General features: G+C 41.8%; 1 protein-coding gene across 1 annotated transcript in view; it reads right to left on the reverse strand.

Annotated features, from left to right (window-relative positions):
• The window catches only part of LOC138967054 (uncharacterized), a 34,157-nt gene continuing 13,374 nt past the window's right edge, over window positions 1–20,783 (reverse strand). Inside the window, exons 5-19 of the mRNA XM_070339513.1 lie at window positions 11,659–11,727; window positions 11,221–11,361; window positions 10,516–10,642; window positions 9,807–9,924; window positions 9,002–9,165; window positions 7,628–7,757; window positions 6,464–6,611; window positions 5,709–5,795; window positions 5,081–5,245; window positions 4,437–4,617; window positions 3,715–3,968; window positions 3,140–3,277; window positions 2,670–2,748; window positions 2,079–2,187; window positions 1–1,689 (exon numbers count right to left, since the gene is read on the reverse strand). Coding sequence (XP_070195614.1) covers window positions 1,602–1,689; window positions 2,079–2,187; window positions 2,670–2,748; window positions 3,140–3,277; window positions 3,715–3,968; window positions 4,437–4,617; window positions 5,081–5,245; window positions 5,709–5,795; window positions 6,464–6,611; window positions 7,628–7,757; window positions 9,002–9,165; window positions 9,807–9,924; window positions 10,516–10,642; window positions 11,221–11,361; window positions 11,659–11,727 — 1,998 coding nt within the window. The 3' untranslated portion in view covers window positions 1–1,601. The remainder of the gene's footprint in view (window positions 1,690–2,078; window positions 2,188–2,669; window positions 2,749–3,139; window positions 3,278–3,714; window positions 3,969–4,436; window positions 4,618–5,080; window positions 5,246–5,708; window positions 5,796–6,463; window positions 6,612–7,627; window positions 7,758–9,001; window positions 9,166–9,806; window positions 9,925–10,515; window positions 10,643–11,220; window positions 11,362–11,658; window positions 11,728–20,783) is intronic.

Genomic DNA, 20,783 nt, shown 5'->3' on the forward strand with positions numbered 1-20,783 from the left:
CCCCAAAAAAAAAACGTGGGCAATTAAAAGGGTATTTCAGTCTAGCCTCGGATGGATAAAAGCAAGAATAACAGTTGCCTCAAGAAAAGGAAAACATGTGAAAAAAAAAGTGAAAAATTCAGCATAATGGCCAAATTGAATCCACGTAAATACTTGCAAGATGTGGATAAATGAAGACTTGACCATCTTACAGCAGAATAAAGTAGTATTTCTCAACAGAAGTTTTAATTTTACATCTTTATTGATATGTGTGTTCAGATTTGCAGGTGAAAGGTCGACAAAGGGGGGTAATGATGGCCCCCCGTAGCATTGCATTTGCAACTATGAACATTTGTTGGGATCATAAAGAATCCAAAGAATGCAATCAACACACAACCACTGCCAAGATATTATTCAGTGAACACAGTCAAAGATAAAATTCCTGATCAAAAGATTCAAATATAATTCAAGTTTTCTCGTGCATTCTGGGTACATGGGTGTTTCTCTCTGTTCCTTGTGCCAACAACCATTCTGCACTTTGCTGATTCAAAGCATGTTTAACTGAATACAATGTCAAACAGTTCAAAACCTTTGGCACAATCTCTTTTGATTTTACACTCCAGAAGCCTAAACCTCAGTATAAAAAAAAAAAATGTTTGACTCAAGCAATGGGCTATTTGAGCAATCCTTAAAACAATTTGATTGTCAGAAGAAAAAATTCTGGTAGTTTGCTACATCACATCATTCAACACTCAAAAGTAAAAACGTCAAATAGACATCTTGTATTGTAGATGATATTTACAATACACCCAGCAAATGCTTCAACAATGCAAATCGTGACCAATATGGAAACAATTAAATAGATTCCGTACCCTGTCCACATTGCAGAAAAATAAAACGCAAAAGTTTGTGCGAGTCACATTCTTGAGGTCAACAAACATTAACGTTTCAACCAGTTCTCAATCTCCGTAACTCTGCGGGTTAAGGAAATGAAATGAAAAACAATAACCAACCCTTCAACGCACACATTCAGAATAATACGCTACAGTGTAACATAAATGCAGACATAAAAAACACACAAAAAACCCTGTTCTTAATCATCTTAAAGAATTCTCGTTTCTCATCGAGGGTTATCATTATGAACAGAACTAATTTTGAATACGTATTGTAGTGTATTCACACATCAATAAGAAAACAATCAAGCAACCCCTCTCCCCCCAAAAAAGACAAAAAGTTTACCCAAAAACCCAACAACAACCCACAACAAAAATAAGAAAAGATCTAACAATCAAGCAAAAGATGTAAGAAAAACAAAAACAAAACTACCACCAAACGCGAAACTAACCCCTATCCCATCTAACACTAATGCGTGTCCTCAAACACGAGACTCTTGTTTCTAACTGAACCTGGAGACACCAAAGCAGCGCCTAAGGCTACACAAGGCCTGGTGCTAAACGCTACACAACAAGGCCTGGTGCTAAACGCTACACAACAAGGCCTGGTGCTAAACGCTACACAACAAGGCCTGGTGCTAAACGCTACACAACAAGGCCTGGTGCTAAACGCTACACAACAAGGCCTGGTGCTAACGCGATGCTGCTTTGCGGCAATGCAGATATCGATTACTTATGTCTCCACACAGTAACAGTAGCAACAGCCTGACCAGCAGGGGAGGAGTAAGGCACACACTGGGCGTGGACACAATGCAACCTGTTGAAACACAACAAAAAACAGACACATTTTACACATGTTTATTAATATATGTACTACAATCATTAATGTCATTAACAAAAAAAAACCAGGGCTGGATCAAACAAGCAAAGGATGTACATGTGGGTGATTAAGTTAATAGTCAAGTGGTTACCATTATCGTTTAAGGAAAGGAGAACAACAGCACATCGCGGGAGGCATCAAGCAAAACGCCCATGTCACTCCAGATGATGGACGTAACAAACCCAAACTCTTTAATATGACCCCTCGGGACAACGACTGAATTTAGGTAACATTTCAAAGTTGTTAGACAGAAGTACCACTGTAGAAGTAAAAGCCCGCTCGTGAAAAAACACAATGAACGTAGGAGAAGAAGAAGTTAAACAGACCTGTCGTCAAGATGCGAATGGAGCTTGTCCTGATCCCAACAGCCCTCAGGGCAGACGACGACAGCAACTCCGTTGGTGGAAGTCACCTCCCACAGTCGCACCAGCCATGCTGAATAAAAGTGTGAAAGAAAATTAGGAATTAATTACAATAATGAGCAATTGCATACTTTACAAAGAAGGATCCAATGTGAAAAGTATTGGTCATACATGATCATCCAAACAGGAATAAACATTTTACCTCCTCTTGGTAGAGAACTGGTCCTTTCTGACCAGGCCCATGCAACTAGGGTTAAAGACAAATCTTTTAGGTATGAAAAGAAGAGATCAGCGAAATATAAATGGTTCAAGCCTGTCCTTAATTGGCAAAGTCGACTACGCGAAGTATACTTCGCAAAGCTGGCAGCACAGAGCTTTACCACTGAGTTTTGGTAAAAAGACTTGGCATAGTCTTGGTTAAATCGACTTTGAGCTCAATTCAGGACCGCCTTCACACTTAAAAATACAAAACATTTAAAATCATAGTGTTATGGTCCTGCATATTGTTTCTTCCAAGAAGGGAATTTTAAGATTCACATGACTTTGCTTACTCACCTTTAGGGTTCTGAACTCGCTCCAGCGAAGACAGGACGACGAGGTCATGATGGTTCACTTCGTTGGGCAGCCATGTCAGCTTCACACGGAAATTAACAAAGACCAATTAAAATGTGATTAAAGAACCCTGCTTTTAATTCTATAACGCATGAATAAATGAAAAAAAAGCATAATTAAATACAATAGAAGATAAAAGAAGACATTGATAAATGCTTACTGCAAGAGGGAGAAAGGACCCTCTCCGTAATGAGTCACTTTTATTTCTGTTCTTCAGGCAAACATTTTTTTTTTGGTTTTGAACATCACCAACCCCAGTTCTATTAAGTCTATCTATTGGATGCTACTACCGGTCCATGTATTAAATTACATATTATTTCAAACATCTCCTTCTGCTAGAGCTATGAATTTATAAAGAAGAAGACATTTTTGTACTTTTCAAGATGAAAATATCTGTGCTCTTTATTTCTCACCTGTTTGAAGGTAACTCTCTCAGAATGCATGTCGGAGTTCAGTGTAACCTCCCCTCCTTCCCGGTAGGTCAAGGTGGCGCCACTCTGCAGTTGCAGGGCAGCGTCGATTAGTCGGCCACAGCAGTCGACACCAAGCACCTGTTGACATAAAAGTGAATTCCTGTTGTTCCCACAATAATCAGTGTCATTGAGAGGACAGGTGGCATGCGTTCTACATCAATGCCAGGAATACAAGTTACAATTGACCAGTGACAAACGCTTCTTGGAGAATTAAAGGAATATTACTGTCCACAAACTTATACGAAATTGTTATCACTGTATCCACCCAAATTGAGGCAAAATTTATGCACATCTTCACGAGAACTTGTCTACCTTCCCAATACGTACACTTACACAAACCCCTCAATCCTACAGTATCCGTTACCTGTTTGTGTTTCCTTGAACATATGTTTGTGTACAGGAAACACGTAGACGAATGAACACCCGCATACACACACAATAACCACACCTACATCCACTTCCTTCCCACCTCCCCCACCTTTTAACAGTACCTCTCCTCACCCTTTCTCACCTACCTTTTGAAAGTACTTGCTCAACTCAAAGGCACCTCGACCAACAGCGGTCCCAATGTACATGGCTGTTTCCATGGGAACCTGGTAGGCGTTGGCCATGTTGGCAGCCAAAGTGGCGACAACGGCAGGTAGACTATCACGGAATCCAAACTCAAGTTCCAGAATCCCCTCCAGTGGCAGGGTGGCGTCTAGAAAATACTGAGTGTTTGTGGTGGGCACCTGCATCACTTTCTCAGTGTCCAGAGTCAAGGTTTTGTCTGTGGATGAGAAAGTTAGCTGAATGTGAAACTGGTCTTCATTTTGTTGATGCTTTCATTTTTGAATTGTGAAAAAGACACGTCCAGCATAAGAGAGTGCACTCACTCACGCTCGTAAATGCATGCGCACAGACACATCACGGTAGTTTGGGAAACGGACACGGATGCTTAGCAATCACCAGTGAATCGTGGCCCTGATTTGCAGATTTTGTCAATAGACAAATTCCCCAAAATAACTGTTGGGTTTGTGGAAGAGTTGCTTTTCCTTGTTTTACCTTGCATTTCCATTAAAACACTGTGGCAAGCTACACATGACATTGTAGGCTTGCCTCAGAGTTTCTATGGAAGCAAGGGAAAGCAACTCTTTCACAATCAATAGAAACTTGACAGAGTTGTTTCAAAAGATAGTCTTTTAAGGATCTATATACGAAGCATTAGCCACAGTAAGCTAGCCAAACATACACCTACCCAGCAGTCCTGCTCCCAGCACAAAGATGTCGGTGTCAACCATGCGAACGGGAAGCTTTGTGGAGCTGCTCTCTTGTACGCTGCGAGCCAATCGGAATCCAAGGTGCTGGAAGAAATGACGACGGAAAGCGTACCTGGCAAAACGAGATGCCTCATCGCCGGTGGAGATCCATGATCCTCCCTGGGCAGAAATAAAAAGATTGATACCACTGGGGTGGGAAGTTTGGTCAGCGTGGCTGGCATTTCACTGCGAATTTGGACTCGGAGCACATGGGTTCAGCCTAACTGTATTCAGCCATAATCAGAAAACTTCAATTTCCTTGCTGGCATCTTGAAAGCGAGTTACATCCACACTTCTAAGACAAGTTCATTATTTTTATCATAAGTGTTTGTCTCTCCACTTCAAAGACCACTGGGTCGACGTACTGTAAATGTAACGTATTGTTTTGTCAATAATAAACGTTCCATCAACCTACAATTCTTGTTTTATTTAATTCAGAAACATTCAAAAAGGGTTACTTCCCTTATACAGATAGGTTGATGCCAGATTTGTTTCTTTGAGTTTGTTCTAAATGATCTCATTTCAGTGTGTATTAAAATAAATCCAATTGTAAAAAAAATGAATCTGTGTATAGATCACTCACCAACATGACGTTGTGCTTGCCATCGTAGCAAGGGGAGGAGAAGTCGTCGTACAGGAAGTGGGTGTTGAAGTTTTCCAGGCCGTTGAAGTGGTCCTCAGTCCACTCCCACACGTTGCCAAACACGTCACAGAACCCCGCCTCTGTGGCCGGGAACATGTTCACTGGCTGAAAACACACAAAAATGAATGCGGTGTGAATACCCATAACCTTGCTGACAAATGCTGTGAAAATGGAGAAGAATTCGTGATGGAGTTTTGACACGCACAGACTTGCTAAAAAAATCACAAAACAGGCAGGTTCTCTGCAAATAATGGTCCTCAAACAGTTTTTAAATGGGCACCAGTTTATAAACAACCCGAGTTTCACAGAAGATATTTTTTTCTTATCACAAGCATGCATAGAAAGAACCTTTGAAGTCCCTTCTTGCATGTGCTATGTAAAATTTCAAAAAAAACACACAACTAATTTTTCTTCAGTTGTGCCCATTTCAAATGCCCGATTTGAAACAAAATCGGTGAAAATATCAAACTTATACTTTCTACAAACAAATAAACTTTCACTTCATTTTTTTTTTGATGTTCCAAAAATACCGAACTAGTCTGGGACAAAGTGCAATGTGTAAACTTACAGTGGAGGAACCGTAGCGAAGGTTGAAGTTGGTCTCGCTCTTCTCTTGATAGATGATGTCACTCTTCGTTCCCATGGAAACAGGCAGCTGCAAACACACAAGAAATAATGGCCCTGTCAGCTTTTTGGAATTCACACACTCAAGCAAACACTTTCACTTGACAAACAGACAGACACAGAGACAAATAGACACAGAGACACACCCTCCCTCCCCCACCCCACCCTTACATCCCCCTTCCTCACAGCTAGTCAAGGTCTGCTGAAGTTCTTCTAACATGGTTCTTCTAATGCAGTCCTCGGCCTTATCGGGTATTCGATACTCAGACAAAGACAGGCAGACAGACGAACAAGCAGACTAGACATACAAACACGGGCGTGGATGTAGCTCAGTCGGTAGCGCGCTGGATTTGTATCCAGTTGGCTGCTGTCAGCGTGAGTTTGTCCCTACGTTCGGCGAGAGATTTATTTCTCAGAGTCAACTTTGTGTGCAGACTCTCCTCGGTGTCCGAACACCCCCGTGTGTACACGCAAGCACAAGACCAAGTGCGCATGAAAAAGATCCTGTAATCCAAGTCAGAGTTCGGTGGGTTATAGAAACACGAACATACCCAGCATGCTTCCTCCGAAAGCGGCGTATGGCTGCCTAAATGGCGGGGTAAAAACGGTCATACACGTAAAATTCCACGAGTGCACGTGGGAGTTTCAGCCCACGAACGCAGAAGAAGACATACAAACACAGAGAGAAAATCTGCCAACCTGAGGTCCCCTCATGAGGTGGTGTTCAGCCTCAGCGGGCAGACGGTAGTCCGGCCCCTTCCAGGTGCAGAAGGCCTTGGCCTCGTGGTAGTTGGTGTCCACCGGCCAGTCCCAAGGCATGTCCAGCACGTCAAACATGGCGCGGTACCTGCACGCACACGTATGGAGGGAGCTCCCATTAGGTCTAGGGCTGTGCCGGTCTGAGTTCACCCCGGGGACCGCTACGGTCTAGACCGATACCTGAAAATAAGCAGCCCTGTGCTTTTTTTGTGGCTCTTGACCTCTCTTCATCCCTGAAGTAGCAAGCAAATAATGATCCTTCTGGACTTCGGCTACCAACCAGAAGAACCATGGCTACCGACCAGAAAAAGAAGAAGGAGAAGAAGAAGAAGAAGGCATTGTGCACCACCCACTCTCTGTGTGGCCTGCAGACCAGCTCGCTTCAACTTGCGTGTTTTATTATCAGTTAAGCCTGATATTAACTGGGTGAAGTTAGCTTTGCAAAGTCGACTGCAAGAAACTTGCTGCACTGAATTTTCAGTAAAAAAAAGACCTTGCGATGTCTTCAAGTGAATTTTGGGCTCAAGTAAGGATTAACTTTACTGTGCCATGGCTTCTACAACACATGCAAAATAACCTGGAAGACGCCTAGCTTAAGCATCACAACCCCAGCTTTCCCACTGACATTGACATTGACAATTAATGGGCTCTTTAGTCATTGGGTCTCAATTTCCCTTGTGCTTTGTTTCTTTGCTGTGACGTTTATACCTGACACCATTCTCAGCATTCTGCTGACGATTTTCCTTCTGTTATATTTTTTCCACCCACGGCCCATAAAATATCAGAAATGAGCAGGTGTGGTGTGCACAAAAATAATGGCCAACCAGGTGGAAAATAAGTGCTAAATCTGGTTGGTTGAAACTGAGATTTGTTTGAGATTTCAACCAACCCAACTCAACCAACACTTAGGTCCCACCCATGGCAGTCGGGCGCTTTCTTGTACACACAACCACAGGTCTCCAGCTACTTTGCAAGTTCTATGACGGCAGCTAATTGTAGCCAATCCTCTTCACCCTGCCTCATAGCCCATAATGATGCCTGTCTGGATCTAATTCTTTGGCCAGGCGTCAACTGCCGTTCTTCTACATCTGGATCTAACTTTACCTGTAGCTGCAGCATCTGTCGTTGTCACCAGAGCCGTTCACATGGTCAAAGCCATTGCTGATGTTGTTGTTCTCGCTGGGAGCGCAGTGAGAAAACGATGCCAGATCAGCACCACAGCCGCTCTTGCAACCTAGGAAAAGTACAACAAAGTTTACTGCATAGTCTAGTCCTACATTTATCTACAGTATAAGCCTAGTTGAGATAAGCTCATGTCTCATCATGCGCAAGTACAGCCATCAATCCAGTTATCAATCTTTCACCCACATCATCTTTGATCTTCGATGTTTTAAGAGAAAGAATTTCCTGTGATCACGTTACTTGCACAGAAGGATCAAATCCTTTCATCAACATTTTTTAAATTTAATCATCATTTTTACCAACAAATTTAAATAGAGCATGTGCCCAATGTCTCTTTGCAGCAAGGGAAAGCAGAAAATATATAAGAAGCAGTCGGGCAAGAATTAAATTAAAACAAATTTAACTTCTTCTTCTGCCTTTGGGACTTACAACTCTCACATACACTCAAATTTCTTACAAATGGGATTTTACCTGTCTTAAAAGGGGGGTACACTGTTTTGAATTGTTCTATGTCCCTAAAAGGAAAATTTCCTGTGAGGATGTTAACCCTTTCGCTGCCAACCAAAACTTGCGTATGTGCATTCCTGACTGCCAGGGAATATTGGAGTTCGGGGTGTAATAATTCACAAAAAATTCTAGTTCCAAACTGGCAGTAGGTAGGTAAGTAAAACCTATGTTATTTTTAAGGGAAATTGAACCAAGAATCTGTTTTTAGTGTCTAATCATGGAAATAATAATTAGTTTGGCTTATAATGATGTTTAAATATGAACTTTTGAAAAATCAGTCCGGTGCCTGTGGATCAAACACAGGTGGCTGTTTTGCTCGCTCCAAGAAAGGATTATAATCACTATCATCTACCTGTTTCCAACGAATCGTCCGAAAGAAGATCTCCCCCTTCCCCTGTCAGTATCCATAATCATTTGCACCCCCTGTAGCGTCAGTCCGGCTTTGTTTTTCCCTACTACGGCCCGGTCGACTTCCACCGTTAGCCATTTTGACGAGTCGAGATTTCTCTCCCCTATCCTGTCGCCAAGGCCGAAAATAGCCTTCAGACGCAAAACCGCGTCACCATTTATGTTTATTCATGAGAATGAGGTATCCTACCAAGCCATTGGCTGCTATTTTTGTGTCAGCAGTGACATCGCACTTCTGGAAAATCCCGGAACGGTGAAGACGGGTAAACCTGTCTTAAGGCGCTGCGGCTGCACAAGCGCAGGACGGGTATACCCGTCCTAAGGCAGGCAAGTTGGTTAAGGGCCCCCTAGTTCGCTTGAATTGTCCAGCTGAGTTCTCACCTTGTTCACAGACCCAGAAGGTAGGGTGCCTAGCCTGACGGAACTGCACCCACTTCCAGCCCTCTGCTGTCCACAGGTCCTGCTGCTCGTACCCGCCGTCTTGCACAAACTTCAGGTACTCTCCGTTGGTGATCAGGTACTGACTTGCCTCAAACGCAGGCACGCTACCAACAAAGTATGTACAAAATAAATAAACTAAAACCACAAAGCAACAAAACAAAAAAACAAAAAAAACAAAAAAAGCTATGGTGTTTAACCTGTAAAGCGTGTAGAAAATCAGGTCTTAAATTTACGACCAGAAAATCAAGGTCTTTGAAGAGAGAATATAAAGGGGTTCTATTTTAGTAGACGTTTGTTTATTTCACGCTTCTTTGGGACTAGTGTACAGTTACCCTGAATCTGTCGTACAGTGGTACCTGCTATGGCCCCTCCGATAAGGACACCTCCAAACAAAGGACACCTTTTGTTGACTTTTTCTCAATGTGTAGACCAAAATATACCTGTTATGATGGTGAGAGGCCACCTGCAATGTAGGGGCACTTGAAGCTGCTGCCAAGGATGTCCTTTAATCGCAGGTCCCTCTATTTATAATTAAATCTCCGAGTTCAACGAGTACCATTTCCAACATGTAGATATCATTGTCATCTTCCAGTAATAGCACTGGGATGGTCTTCAAATTTATCCCACCTAAAACGGTGCTCAGTTTGTGCATACATTCAACATTGAAACGCACTTCTTGAACAGTATATATACACTTAATTTCAGCAGTTAATTACTATGTGTGAAAAAGTTTGCTATATCTTACCTGCAGTTCACTTCCCCGTATTCGTTGTCCCAGCCGTACGATGGAAAGTCCTCCGGCTTGCCCAGAGTGACCTCCCCTCCCTTGACGCGCACCATCTTGTTCTCCCCAAGTCCTGAGCCTGCGAGTGTAGAAAATAAATTGTAACATTCTAAATAATAACAAGTCCCTGTTCAGAATTCCCGACTACCCACAGCTAGGAGAGTTCAAATTCATAAAGTATAATCATCGTCATGTTATTTCAGCCTGAAGGCATCTGTCAGGTTAAGAGAACAGCAGTATCAGTAACATCCCTCAAAAGTTGAGATAGAGATGGTAATTAAGCCAAAAGAATCCGGGGGGGGGGGGGGGGGGGGGGGGACCCTCATTTGATTACTCTTTATTCTGTCTCCTCCTTTTTTTGTTCCAAATTGCTAAAAAAAAAAAAAAGTTAAGGGTCCACAGCATAAATATTGCCAATCCAGCATTGTTATCACATAATTATACAGACCTGGAAGCGGGGGTAGAGGGGAAGAAGGAAGCGGGTGTGGGGGATTTGCATATTATTTTTAATCAAATGAACTGGGGTGACTGGATGCATGGGGGGGGAAAGAGGATGGATATATTATCTACAGAAGGAGAAGGAAGAAGAATGGAAGGATGGAATAAATGATCAAGAATTTATCAGACTTCTATGTGTTTAAAAATTGCCCTCTAAGCAGAATGAACTGACCGCAGGAGAGAGGAGCGTAGACCCAACCCTCCGGTTTGTGCAGCAGGTGGGCAGGAAGCTGACGCAGCAGGACAGACGACGTCTCCAGGTGGATACGCTCATGTTCCATCCCCATCACCAGACCCCACTGCACATAGACATAAGTTCATTGACATCTGAGATACTGACAAATTATGATCTGCAAATGTCCATGACCATGGATGCGTCATGACAGACAATTGATCTCAACAACAAAACTCATCATGTATCCAGGTGGAATACACTCAGGGTCCATCCCTGTCATCAGATTGTAATGCAACCAGTTCAATTGAAAGTGAGTGGGTGCGTGCATAAGTGTGTGTGTCTGTGAGCACGCACATTTGTGTGTGTGTGAGCGCATGCATGTGAGCGTGTGTGTGAGCACACGCGTGTGTGTGTGCAATGCATGCATGTGTGTGTTTGTGTATGTTTGAGCATGCGTGTGCATGCATGTGTGTGCATGCGTGAGCACAACCGGAACATATTTTGTTATTTTATTCATTCTTTGCTGTCATTAATAACAAAGAGGTTGTAGCTTTAACATGATTGCTTGCAATGAAGAAAATTAGTAACACAACATTGCTCAGACACACACACACATCCCCACACCACTCAACCATGCAAGTACACATCCCCCCCCCAAACACACACACAGACACATAAGTTATTGCAACAAAGCCCGCTCACCCAAGGACTGTCCATGGTGATGGGCAGCTGCAGGGGGGTGTCAGCGATCAACTTGAGGATGATGTTACGCACATTGCGCCGATACTCCACAATGTCGTCCACACTTGGCCACTTGTAGCTGCCTCCCATCCTGTAGTTCTCCTGTCAGCCATAAGTATCAGTGTTTTTTTTTACTAATTTCCATTTTAGAAACTCACTACAAAGGAAATACTACTTTGTTGAACCTGATCTTCCATATCATTTATCATTACAGTTCACTGTTCAGAGGATACAAAAGATACTTCAACCTGGCAGAAAACGATTACGGAAATAAAACAAGAAATACTTCCTTTGCATGCATATTTTTTGAGGCTGGCTAGGTCAAACACTAGTCCAATCATATGTCAAGTATCAACAAGATGCATGCACTAGCTAACATGCATGTGGTAAAATCCTCACCGTGTCATCCCACGACATCTCATCCACGCCCGTCTCAAACATCGTCTCCAACATCAGGTTCACACGCTCCTGAAACAAACAACAAAATACACACGCATGAGTCGGCGGGGATGTAGCTCAGTCGGTAGCGCGCTGGATTTGTATCCAGTTGGCCGCTGTCAGCGTGAGTTCGTCCCCACGTTCGGCGAGAGATTTATTTCTCAGAGTCAACTTTGTGTGCAGACTCTCCTCGGTGTCCGAACACCCCCGTGTGTACACGCAAGCACAAGACCAAGTGCGCACGAAAAAGATCCTGTAATCCATGTCAGAGTTCGGTGGGTTATAGAAACACGAAAATACCCAGCATGCTTCCTCCGAAAACGGCGTATGGCTGCCTAAATGGCAGGGTAAAAAACGGTCATACACGTAAAATTCCACTCGTGCAAAAAACACGAGTGTACGTGGGAGTTTCAGCCCACGAACGCAGAAGAAGAAGACACGCATGAGTCTAATGCTGAGTTTTAAACTGGGCAGATGTTGTTGTTGTTGGGTGTAACCGCGCTTTACAATCACAGGGCACTTGCCACAGAGAACTTGACTTGATCCAATTGGCAAGATAATGTGCAGGGACGTTTTTAACCATCCTGCCATATAGGCAGCCAATACTCTGTTTTTGGAGGATACCGTGCAAAGATAATGCCATGTTATTTGTTTCTTACAAATGTATGTGTTTATTTCATTTTAATGGAGCATCATCATGCCTCACATGATGACAGTAAATGTTTGCTTGCCGCACTTAAAACTTGTCAATCGATCTGTAAAAGGTAAAAAAATTATCAACGAGTATCATAAACAATACAGTTTATGTCAGGTCCACCCAGCTTTATTCAGGTTGACAAATCTTATAAATGAATTTTCTTTACAGGATAAGGAATGTGGATCGGGGGCAGGGATGTAGCTCCTGTATCCAGTTGGCCGCTGTCAGCGTGAGTTCGGCGAGATATTTATTTTTCAGAGTCAACTTTGTGTGCAGACTCTCCTCGGTGTCCGAACACCCCCGTGTGTACACGCAAGCACAAGACCAAGTGCGCACGAAAAAGATCCTGTAATCCATGTCAGAGTTCGGTGGGTTATAGAAACACGAAAATACCCAGCATGCTTCCTCCGAAAACGGCGTATGGCTGCCTAAATGGCGGGGTAAAAAACGGTCATACACGTAAAATTCCACTTGTGTAAAAAACACGTGTACGTGGGAGTTTCAGCCCACGAACGCAGAAGAAGAAGAAGAAGAAGAAGAATGTGGATCTAGCTAGCAGAAGAAAGTGTGAGGTATGTACATTTGTATAAAACTGCTTAACCGTGTGCAAGCATATGACATACGCATTCTCTCGTATTCATAATTTTTGTCTGTGTTTGATCTGATAACCCTGGAGCTAAAACTGCGCTTGATGACGGTATAGTAAAACTCTTTCATCCACATGTGAAAAAGCTTCATATTTCAGAGAGACAGCTGTGACCCTCTATAATATACAGGCTAGAGGTATATTCCTTCTCTTATCACTGATCACGCTTACTACTACAGATCTAATCGAGCTGTCACACAGGATCAGAGCATCTTTCAACTGAAACACATGGCTGATATCAGCAGCCTGGTTGCTGTGTGTGAATGCACAGCGATTCCAACAAAACTAACCAACAGCTATTTTTTTTTTACTTTACATATGAGTTCTTCCAGATAATATCCCCACACGTTTTTAATTTCTAATATAAAAACAAGTCACGTAAGGCGAAATTACTACATTTAGTCAAGCTGTGGAACTCACAGAATGAAACTGAACGCACTGCATTTTTTCACAATGACCGTAGTCTGCCCCTCGTGCAAAACGCAGTGAAACTGACGAGCATGTTTAGCGCAGTAGTGGTTTCGCTGTGCTGCATAGCACGCTTTTCTGTACCTCTCTTCGTTTTAACTTTCTGAGCGTGTTTTTAATCCAAACATATCATATCTATATGTTTTTGGAATCAGGAACCGACAATGAATAAGATGAAATTGTTTTTAAATCGATTTCGGAAATGTAATTATGATCATAATTTTTATATTTTTAATTTTCACAGCTTGTTTTTAATCAAAATATAACATATTTATATGTTTTTGGAATCAGAAATTAAAGAAGAATAAGATGAACGTAAATTTGGATCGTTTTATAAAAAACAAATTTAATTACAATTTTTAGATTTTTAATGACCAAAGTCATTAATTAATTTTTAAGCCACCAAGCTGAAATGCAATACCAAAGTCCGGCCTTCGTCGAAGATTGCTTTACAAAAATGTCAATCAATTTGATTGAAAAATGAGGGTGTGACAGTGCCGACTCAACTTTTACAAAAAGCCGGATATGACGTCATCAAAGACATATATCGAACAAATGAAAAAAAATGTCTGGGGATATCATTCCCAGAAACTCTCGTGTACATTTTAATGAAGATCGGTTCAGTAGTTTACTCTGAATCGCTCTACACACACACACAGACACACACATACACCACGACCCTCGTCTCGATTCCCCCTCTATGTTAAAACATTTAGTCAACACTTGACTAAATGTAACAAAAAAATGCTTAAGACGGCACTGTGGTGACAGTGACATGGTTTAATCAAATTGATTGAAATGTGTTTCATTTTTTGACTCAGTTCAGATTATGAGATTTCATTTCAGCTTTGAAGCTTAAAAATGAATGGATTAATTGCATAATCAAAATTTGATCACAATAACAGATACAAATGATAATTGATTAAATTCTCTATTTCTCCCCGAATCCAAAATTATACAGATATGTTATGTTATGCTTAAAGTGATATCATCTAATCAAGCTGGAAAGCAAGAAAAATCTGTTTTATGAAGAATTAGGCCCCATAGCTGTGGACATGATACCGAGACAGGCTGCTATCTCGGACAACATGTTTTGGTCAGCTAGGTCATAGTCTCGGTGAATACTTATTTTCTGATTTAGCCTTTTCCATGGAGAGGAATATAGGCAAAGAAATGTTCCCTGCCTTGCTTGGTTTTTGTTTGTTTGTCTTTCTTAAACTTTGTCTTACTGGTTTTTTCTGTTGTGTGGAAGTGGGGAGATAAATCATTTTACAGGATTTGTACAACCCAATGTACTGCAGGGAAGAATACATTTCACACAACATGTTTTTAACAGGATGTACTCCAGAGAAGAAGGTTCTCCATAGATACTGTGTTGCACAAAAGTATACTGTTTGACCGCCTATTCTGAACTTGCTTAGGCCAAACAAAAAAAATAGGTCTGTTTACGGTAACATAGGCCCAAAAAATAGGGTCGGTAGGTCGGGATTTTTTTTTTTCCCCCTTTTTCCAAAAAACCATATTTTTACGTTATTTTGCAAAAAAAAACAAGATTTTTTTTTCCCCCCCAAATGCCAAAAAAAAGTCTTAGGGTCGCACGAAAAAACTAGGGTCGGTCGGGTTACCGTAAACAGACCTTTTTTTTTTTTTGCTTATCTTTGCACAAGGATAAACTCAATGCTCCTTTTTCCTTATCATTTCTACTTAAAGACCTATATTTACTTCAGTTTTATATAATTTGTTTAGACGGTTATGGTCTGGTTTGGATCTTTTGAAGGACTTAAAAGCAGAACGCAACTTCAATTCCTGGCTTACCTGATTAAATAAACCATTGCACTCACACATACACAGGCACACAGACACACAGACGCATGCACAAAAACGCACACACACACGAACACACACACAAAGTCACACACACAGTTGTTTTGAACTTAAAATAGTCACAGCCCATCACAGGAAATGTCAGTCCAGTTTTCTCGATTTGTACAAGGACATTTAACATATGTTGAAATTCCCATAAATGTTTGGGTCAGCAACGTGACAGTCATAAGTTTCTTTTAAAACTCTGAATAAACTCTGCTACCATTTCTCGGGCACCAATCCAAAGCCAAGGACAGTGCAACACAAGACGAACATAGACAAGAGGAGGATTGTGTAATTAAATATTGCAACTAACAAAACATCAACACACAGAGAAGAGAGAGAGGGGAGAGGAGGGGTGAATGAGAGAGAGGGAGAGAGGGAGAGAGAGAGAACAAACGAACAAACGAACGAACAAACAAACTTTATTACTCAAGGATGGAGATTTTAGGCTCACGCCTAGTCTTACAATCTGTCCCTGCTAAACTAAGACATAAAAATAAAGACAATAAAAGGACAATTGTCAATCGCAATCATACAGTATTACTAATTACAACATTACCTATATGAATACATAATGCATGATAGAACATTGAAATGTACATGTATGTCAATATAATACAAAGGAAAAGAAAAGTCGACTCGCACACTCACGTGCGCCGCATGCCTGCAATCACGTTAGCACTCAATACAACACACACACACACACACACACACACACACACATATGCGCACACACACACACAGACATATACACACGCACACACACATACACACGCAGACACAGAGGGAGAGAGAGGGAGAGAGAGACGAGAATGAGAGACTGGGGGGGGGGGGGGGGGGGGGGAGAGAAAAAAAGAGAGAGGGGAGGGAGGGAGAATGAAAGAGATGAAAGAGATGAGAGAGAGAGAGAGAGAGAGAGAGAGAGAGAGAGAGAGAGAGAGAGAGAGACACAGAGAGAGAGAGAGAGACAGACAGACAGAGATGTGTGTGCGTGTCAGTGACTACGTCGGTCTCATAAAAGTATGTCAATATTTCACTTGTTTACATTTCACACACTGACATATATATATATATATGACAACTGTACAACACACATACACGCATGCACACACACACATGAGCGCACCCTCTGAGGGAGGTACGTCACACTGTTACACATTCGCCATATGACTTCTTGTATAACAAGGTAGATGGCAAAGGGTCAAAGGAAATGGAATAAGGTCAAAACAAGTCATTTCTTATAAGTCTCAGAGTGCAAAAGTCACAGAAAAATGCACTAGTTTAGTAGATATTTTGAACTGTGTAAATTATGTTGGTTTATCTTTTGAATACCTTGCGTTTTTTATATTTAGTCAAGTTTTGACTAAATATTTTAACGTAGAGGGGGGAATCGAGACGAGGGTCGTGGTGTATGTGTGTGTGTGTGTGTGTGTGTGTGTCTGTCTGTGTGTGTGTGTAGAGCGATTCAGACCAAACTACTGGACCGATCTTTATGAAATTTGACATGAGAGTTCCTGGGTATGAAATCCCCATACGTTTTTTTCATTTTTTTGATAAATGTCTTTGATGACGTCATATCCGGCTTTTCGTGAAAGTTGAGGCGGCACTGTCACGCCCTCATTTTTCAACCAAATTGGTTGAAATTTTGGTCAAGTAATCTTCGACGAAGCCCGGACTTCGGTATTGCATTTCAGCTTGGTGGCTTAAAAATTAATTAATGACTTTGGTCATTAAAAATCTGAAAATTGTAATAATTTGTTTTATATAAAACGATCCAAATTTACGTTCATCTTATTCTACATCATTTCCTGATTCCCAAAACATATAAATCTACTATATAATACTGGTAGGATTTTCGGTGGTTTTTCGATTCCTGTGACCAAACCGCGCGGATTTGTGCCTTCTCCTTCGGTTACCATGCCAACGTGACCCAGGAAATCGATTCCGCTAGGTCCCGACTTCCAATTTTGTCCACGAACAAAGTTTCAAGAGGTTTGTCTCGCAAATTTGAGCAGACAACAGTGAACTTTGACCTGAACTTTGACCTCGCCGAAAGAGATCTGTGATTGGTTCTTCTTCAACTTTCGGCCATCTTCGGCAGTTCCGAGTGTTTCCGTTCGGCAGTTCCGAGTGTTTCCGAAGGAAATCCGTTTCGACCGTTTTGGGGCCTTGCATCGCTATCTCCTCCCAAACCCGGCCGATTTGGGCCCCGATTTCCGCGGTACCTAGGAACGTTTGGCGGCGGACAGGTTCCGCCCGGTTAGAATAGCCGATTCCGAAGCCAAATGGCTTTTTCTGGCATTCTGACGCGCCATTTCTTAGCAGACGACTCGACCGGAAGACCTCCCCATTGGCTGTTAAAGAACCGTGTCTCCCATTGGCTCAGACACTCAGTTCCGCCCGCACGACATGCGGCATCTACAACTACAAGCAAGTTCGACTCGGCGAATGTTTGTTCAGGCATCGACCAAGCGCGACAGGTAAGTCAGTCTCCTTCTTAAAGTGTTCCGAAACCATTTTGCCACAGTGTACTGTAACCAGAATTTATCTTTACTTTCGTTTTGTTCCTATTGTGCTACGATCTGCAAATTGTAAGGTTCCGAAAGTGTCGTCTGTCGAACCGGCAGCTGTCTCCTAGCTCTGTCAAAACTTGCTGAACCCGTAAAAACACAAGTAAGCCAATTTTATTCTTCGTATATGAGGATAACAACTCAGTATGATTATATTCTAGGTTTGATATGACCATGACTATGATTTAGGTTGGTTTTGATGCCTTTCATTTGCATTTCGAGTTCGTGACTCGAAGTTCCACGTGTGTTTTGGTTACGTCAGCAACTGACTGTGGGCAGTTTTGACATCATTGTAGATCTCTTTTTCGTTGAGAATAGTTTATTTAATAGCAAAGACACTCTAACAAGATTTTGCAGAAGAGTTGCTGCCTAAAACCTTTCAATTGTTGGAAATCGTGCCAATGTTTTATTTTTTGGATTTTTGTTCATTTCGTTTTTAGTGTACTCCACTTCAAGGTGGTTTAGTGAGTGTGATTTTGATTACTTCCCTTGAGTTGGAAAAGTATTTTGTTTCACAAATGTTCTGAGTATGGTTTTAGTTTGTTCTTTCAGATTTTCACCATAGCGACTAAGTACCAATGAATTGATAGCAAATGCAGGTTCTACAAATGTCAGCATATTTAATTTATTTGGGTGATTGCAAGTGCACGTTCTGCAAATTTGGAGACATAGCTCAGTTGGTAGCGCGCTGGATTTGTATTCAGTTGGCCGCTGTCAGCGTGAGTTCGATCCCAGGTTCGGCAGAAATTTATTTCACAGAGTCAAGTTTGTGTGCAGACTCTCTTCGGTGTCAGAACCCCCCCCCCCCCCGTGTACACTACATTGGGTGTGCACGTTAAAGATCCCACGATTGACAAAAGGGTCTTTCCTGGAAAAAAAATGCTTAGGCACAGTTAATAATTGTCTACTTATACCCGTGTGACTTGGAATAATAGGCCGTGAAAGGTAAATATGCGCCGAAATGGCTGCAATCTACTGGCCGTATAAAATTTCATCTCACACGGCATGACTGCAGAGCGCCTAGAACTGTACCCACGGAATATGCGCGATATAAGCCTCATTGATTGATTGATTGAATTATGAGCTATGAATTTAACATGCTTAAGTTCAATTTTACCCATACACCTGTGTACAATATATATGTTCTTTTTCCTCATTTTCTTCACATAGGAAGACGCCATTCGCTTCCGCAGACAAGGCGACAGATCGGGGGATGTCCACTCGACAACTTTGTGCACTTTTGCCAGGTAAATCCCAATTAATTGACGAATGATTGTGCTCCAAACATCAGCATTTTTCATTAATTTGGGTCATAGCAAATGCAGGTTCTAAAAATTTCAGCATTTTTCATGTATTTGGGTGATTGCATGTGCACGTTCTGGGTTTAGTGAGTGTGATTTTGATTACTTCCCTTGAGTTGGAAAAGTATTTTGTTTCACAAATGTTCTGAGTATGGTTTTAGTTTGTTCTTTCAGATTTTCACCATAGCGACTAAGTACCAATGAATTGATAGCAAAATAATGCAGGTTCTACAAATGTCAGCATATTTAATTTGTTTGGGTGATTGCAAGTGCACGTTCTGCAAATTTGGAGACATAGCTCAGTTGGTAGCGCGCTGGATTTGTATTCAGTTGGCCGCTGTCAGCGTGAGTTCGATCCCAGGTTCGGCGGAAATTTATTTCACAGAGTCAACTTTGTGTGCAGACTCTCTTCGGTGTCAGAACCCCCCCCCCCCTTTACACTACATTGGGTGTGCACGTTAAAGATCCCACGATTGACAAAAGGGTCATTCTGGGAAAAAATTGCTTAGGCACAGTTAATAATTGTCTACCTATACCCGTGTGACTTGGAATAATAGGCCTTGAAAGGTAAATATGCGCCAAAATGGCTGCAATCTACTGGCCGTATAAAAGTTCATCTCACACGGCATCACTGCAGAGCGCCTAGAACTGTACCCACGGAATATGCGCGATATAAGCCTCATTGATTGATTGATTGAATTATGAGCTATGAATTTAACACGCTCAAGTTCAATTTTACCCATACACCTGTGTACAATCTATATATTCTTTTTCTCATTTTCTTCACATAGGAAGACGCCATTTGCTTCCGCAGACAAGGCGACAGATCGGGGTATGTCCACTCAACAACTTTGCGCACTTTTGCCAGGTAAATCCCAATTAATTGACGAATGATTGTGCTCCAAACATCAGCATTTTTCATTAATTTGGGTCATAGCAAATGCAGGTTCTAACAATTTCAGCATTTTTCATTTATTTGGGTGATTGCATGTGCACGTTCTGGGTTTAGTGAGTGTGATTTTGATTACTTCCCTTGAGTTGGAAAAGTATTTTGTTTCACAAATGTTCTGAGTATGCTTTTAGTTTGTTCTTTCAGATTTTCACCATAGCGACTAAGTACCAATGAATTGATAGCAAATGCAGGTTCTACAAATGTCAGCATATTTAATTTATTTGGGTGATTGCAAGTGCACGTTCTGCAAATTTGGAGACATAGCTCAGTTGGTAGCGCGCTGGATTTGTATTCAGTTGGCCGCTGTCAGCGTGAGTTCGATCCCAGGTTCGGCGGAAATTTATTTCACAGAGTCAACTTTGTGTGCAGACTCTCTTCGGTGTCAGAACCCCCCCCCCCCCCCCTCTTTTGCTGTACTTTTTGCAAGTACGGGTGTACTGATGTGCAACTATGATAGTGTTCTTCATTGCAATCATTAGTGCTGTCTTTTTATCCAGCTCCCAATTGTGAGCATGACGATGTGCACACAGTTCATTTGCACATTTAGCGTTGTGTGAGAGTGTTTTTCTCTATACATATGCATGGT

The sequence above is a fragment of the Littorina saxatilis genome, linkage group LG5 (assembly GCF_037325665.1).
Source record: "Littorina saxatilis isolate snail1 linkage group LG5, US_GU_Lsax_2.0, whole genome shotgun sequence".
Lineage (NCBI taxonomy): Eukaryota > Metazoa > Mollusca > Gastropoda > Littorinimorpha > Littorinidae > Littorina > Littorina saxatilis.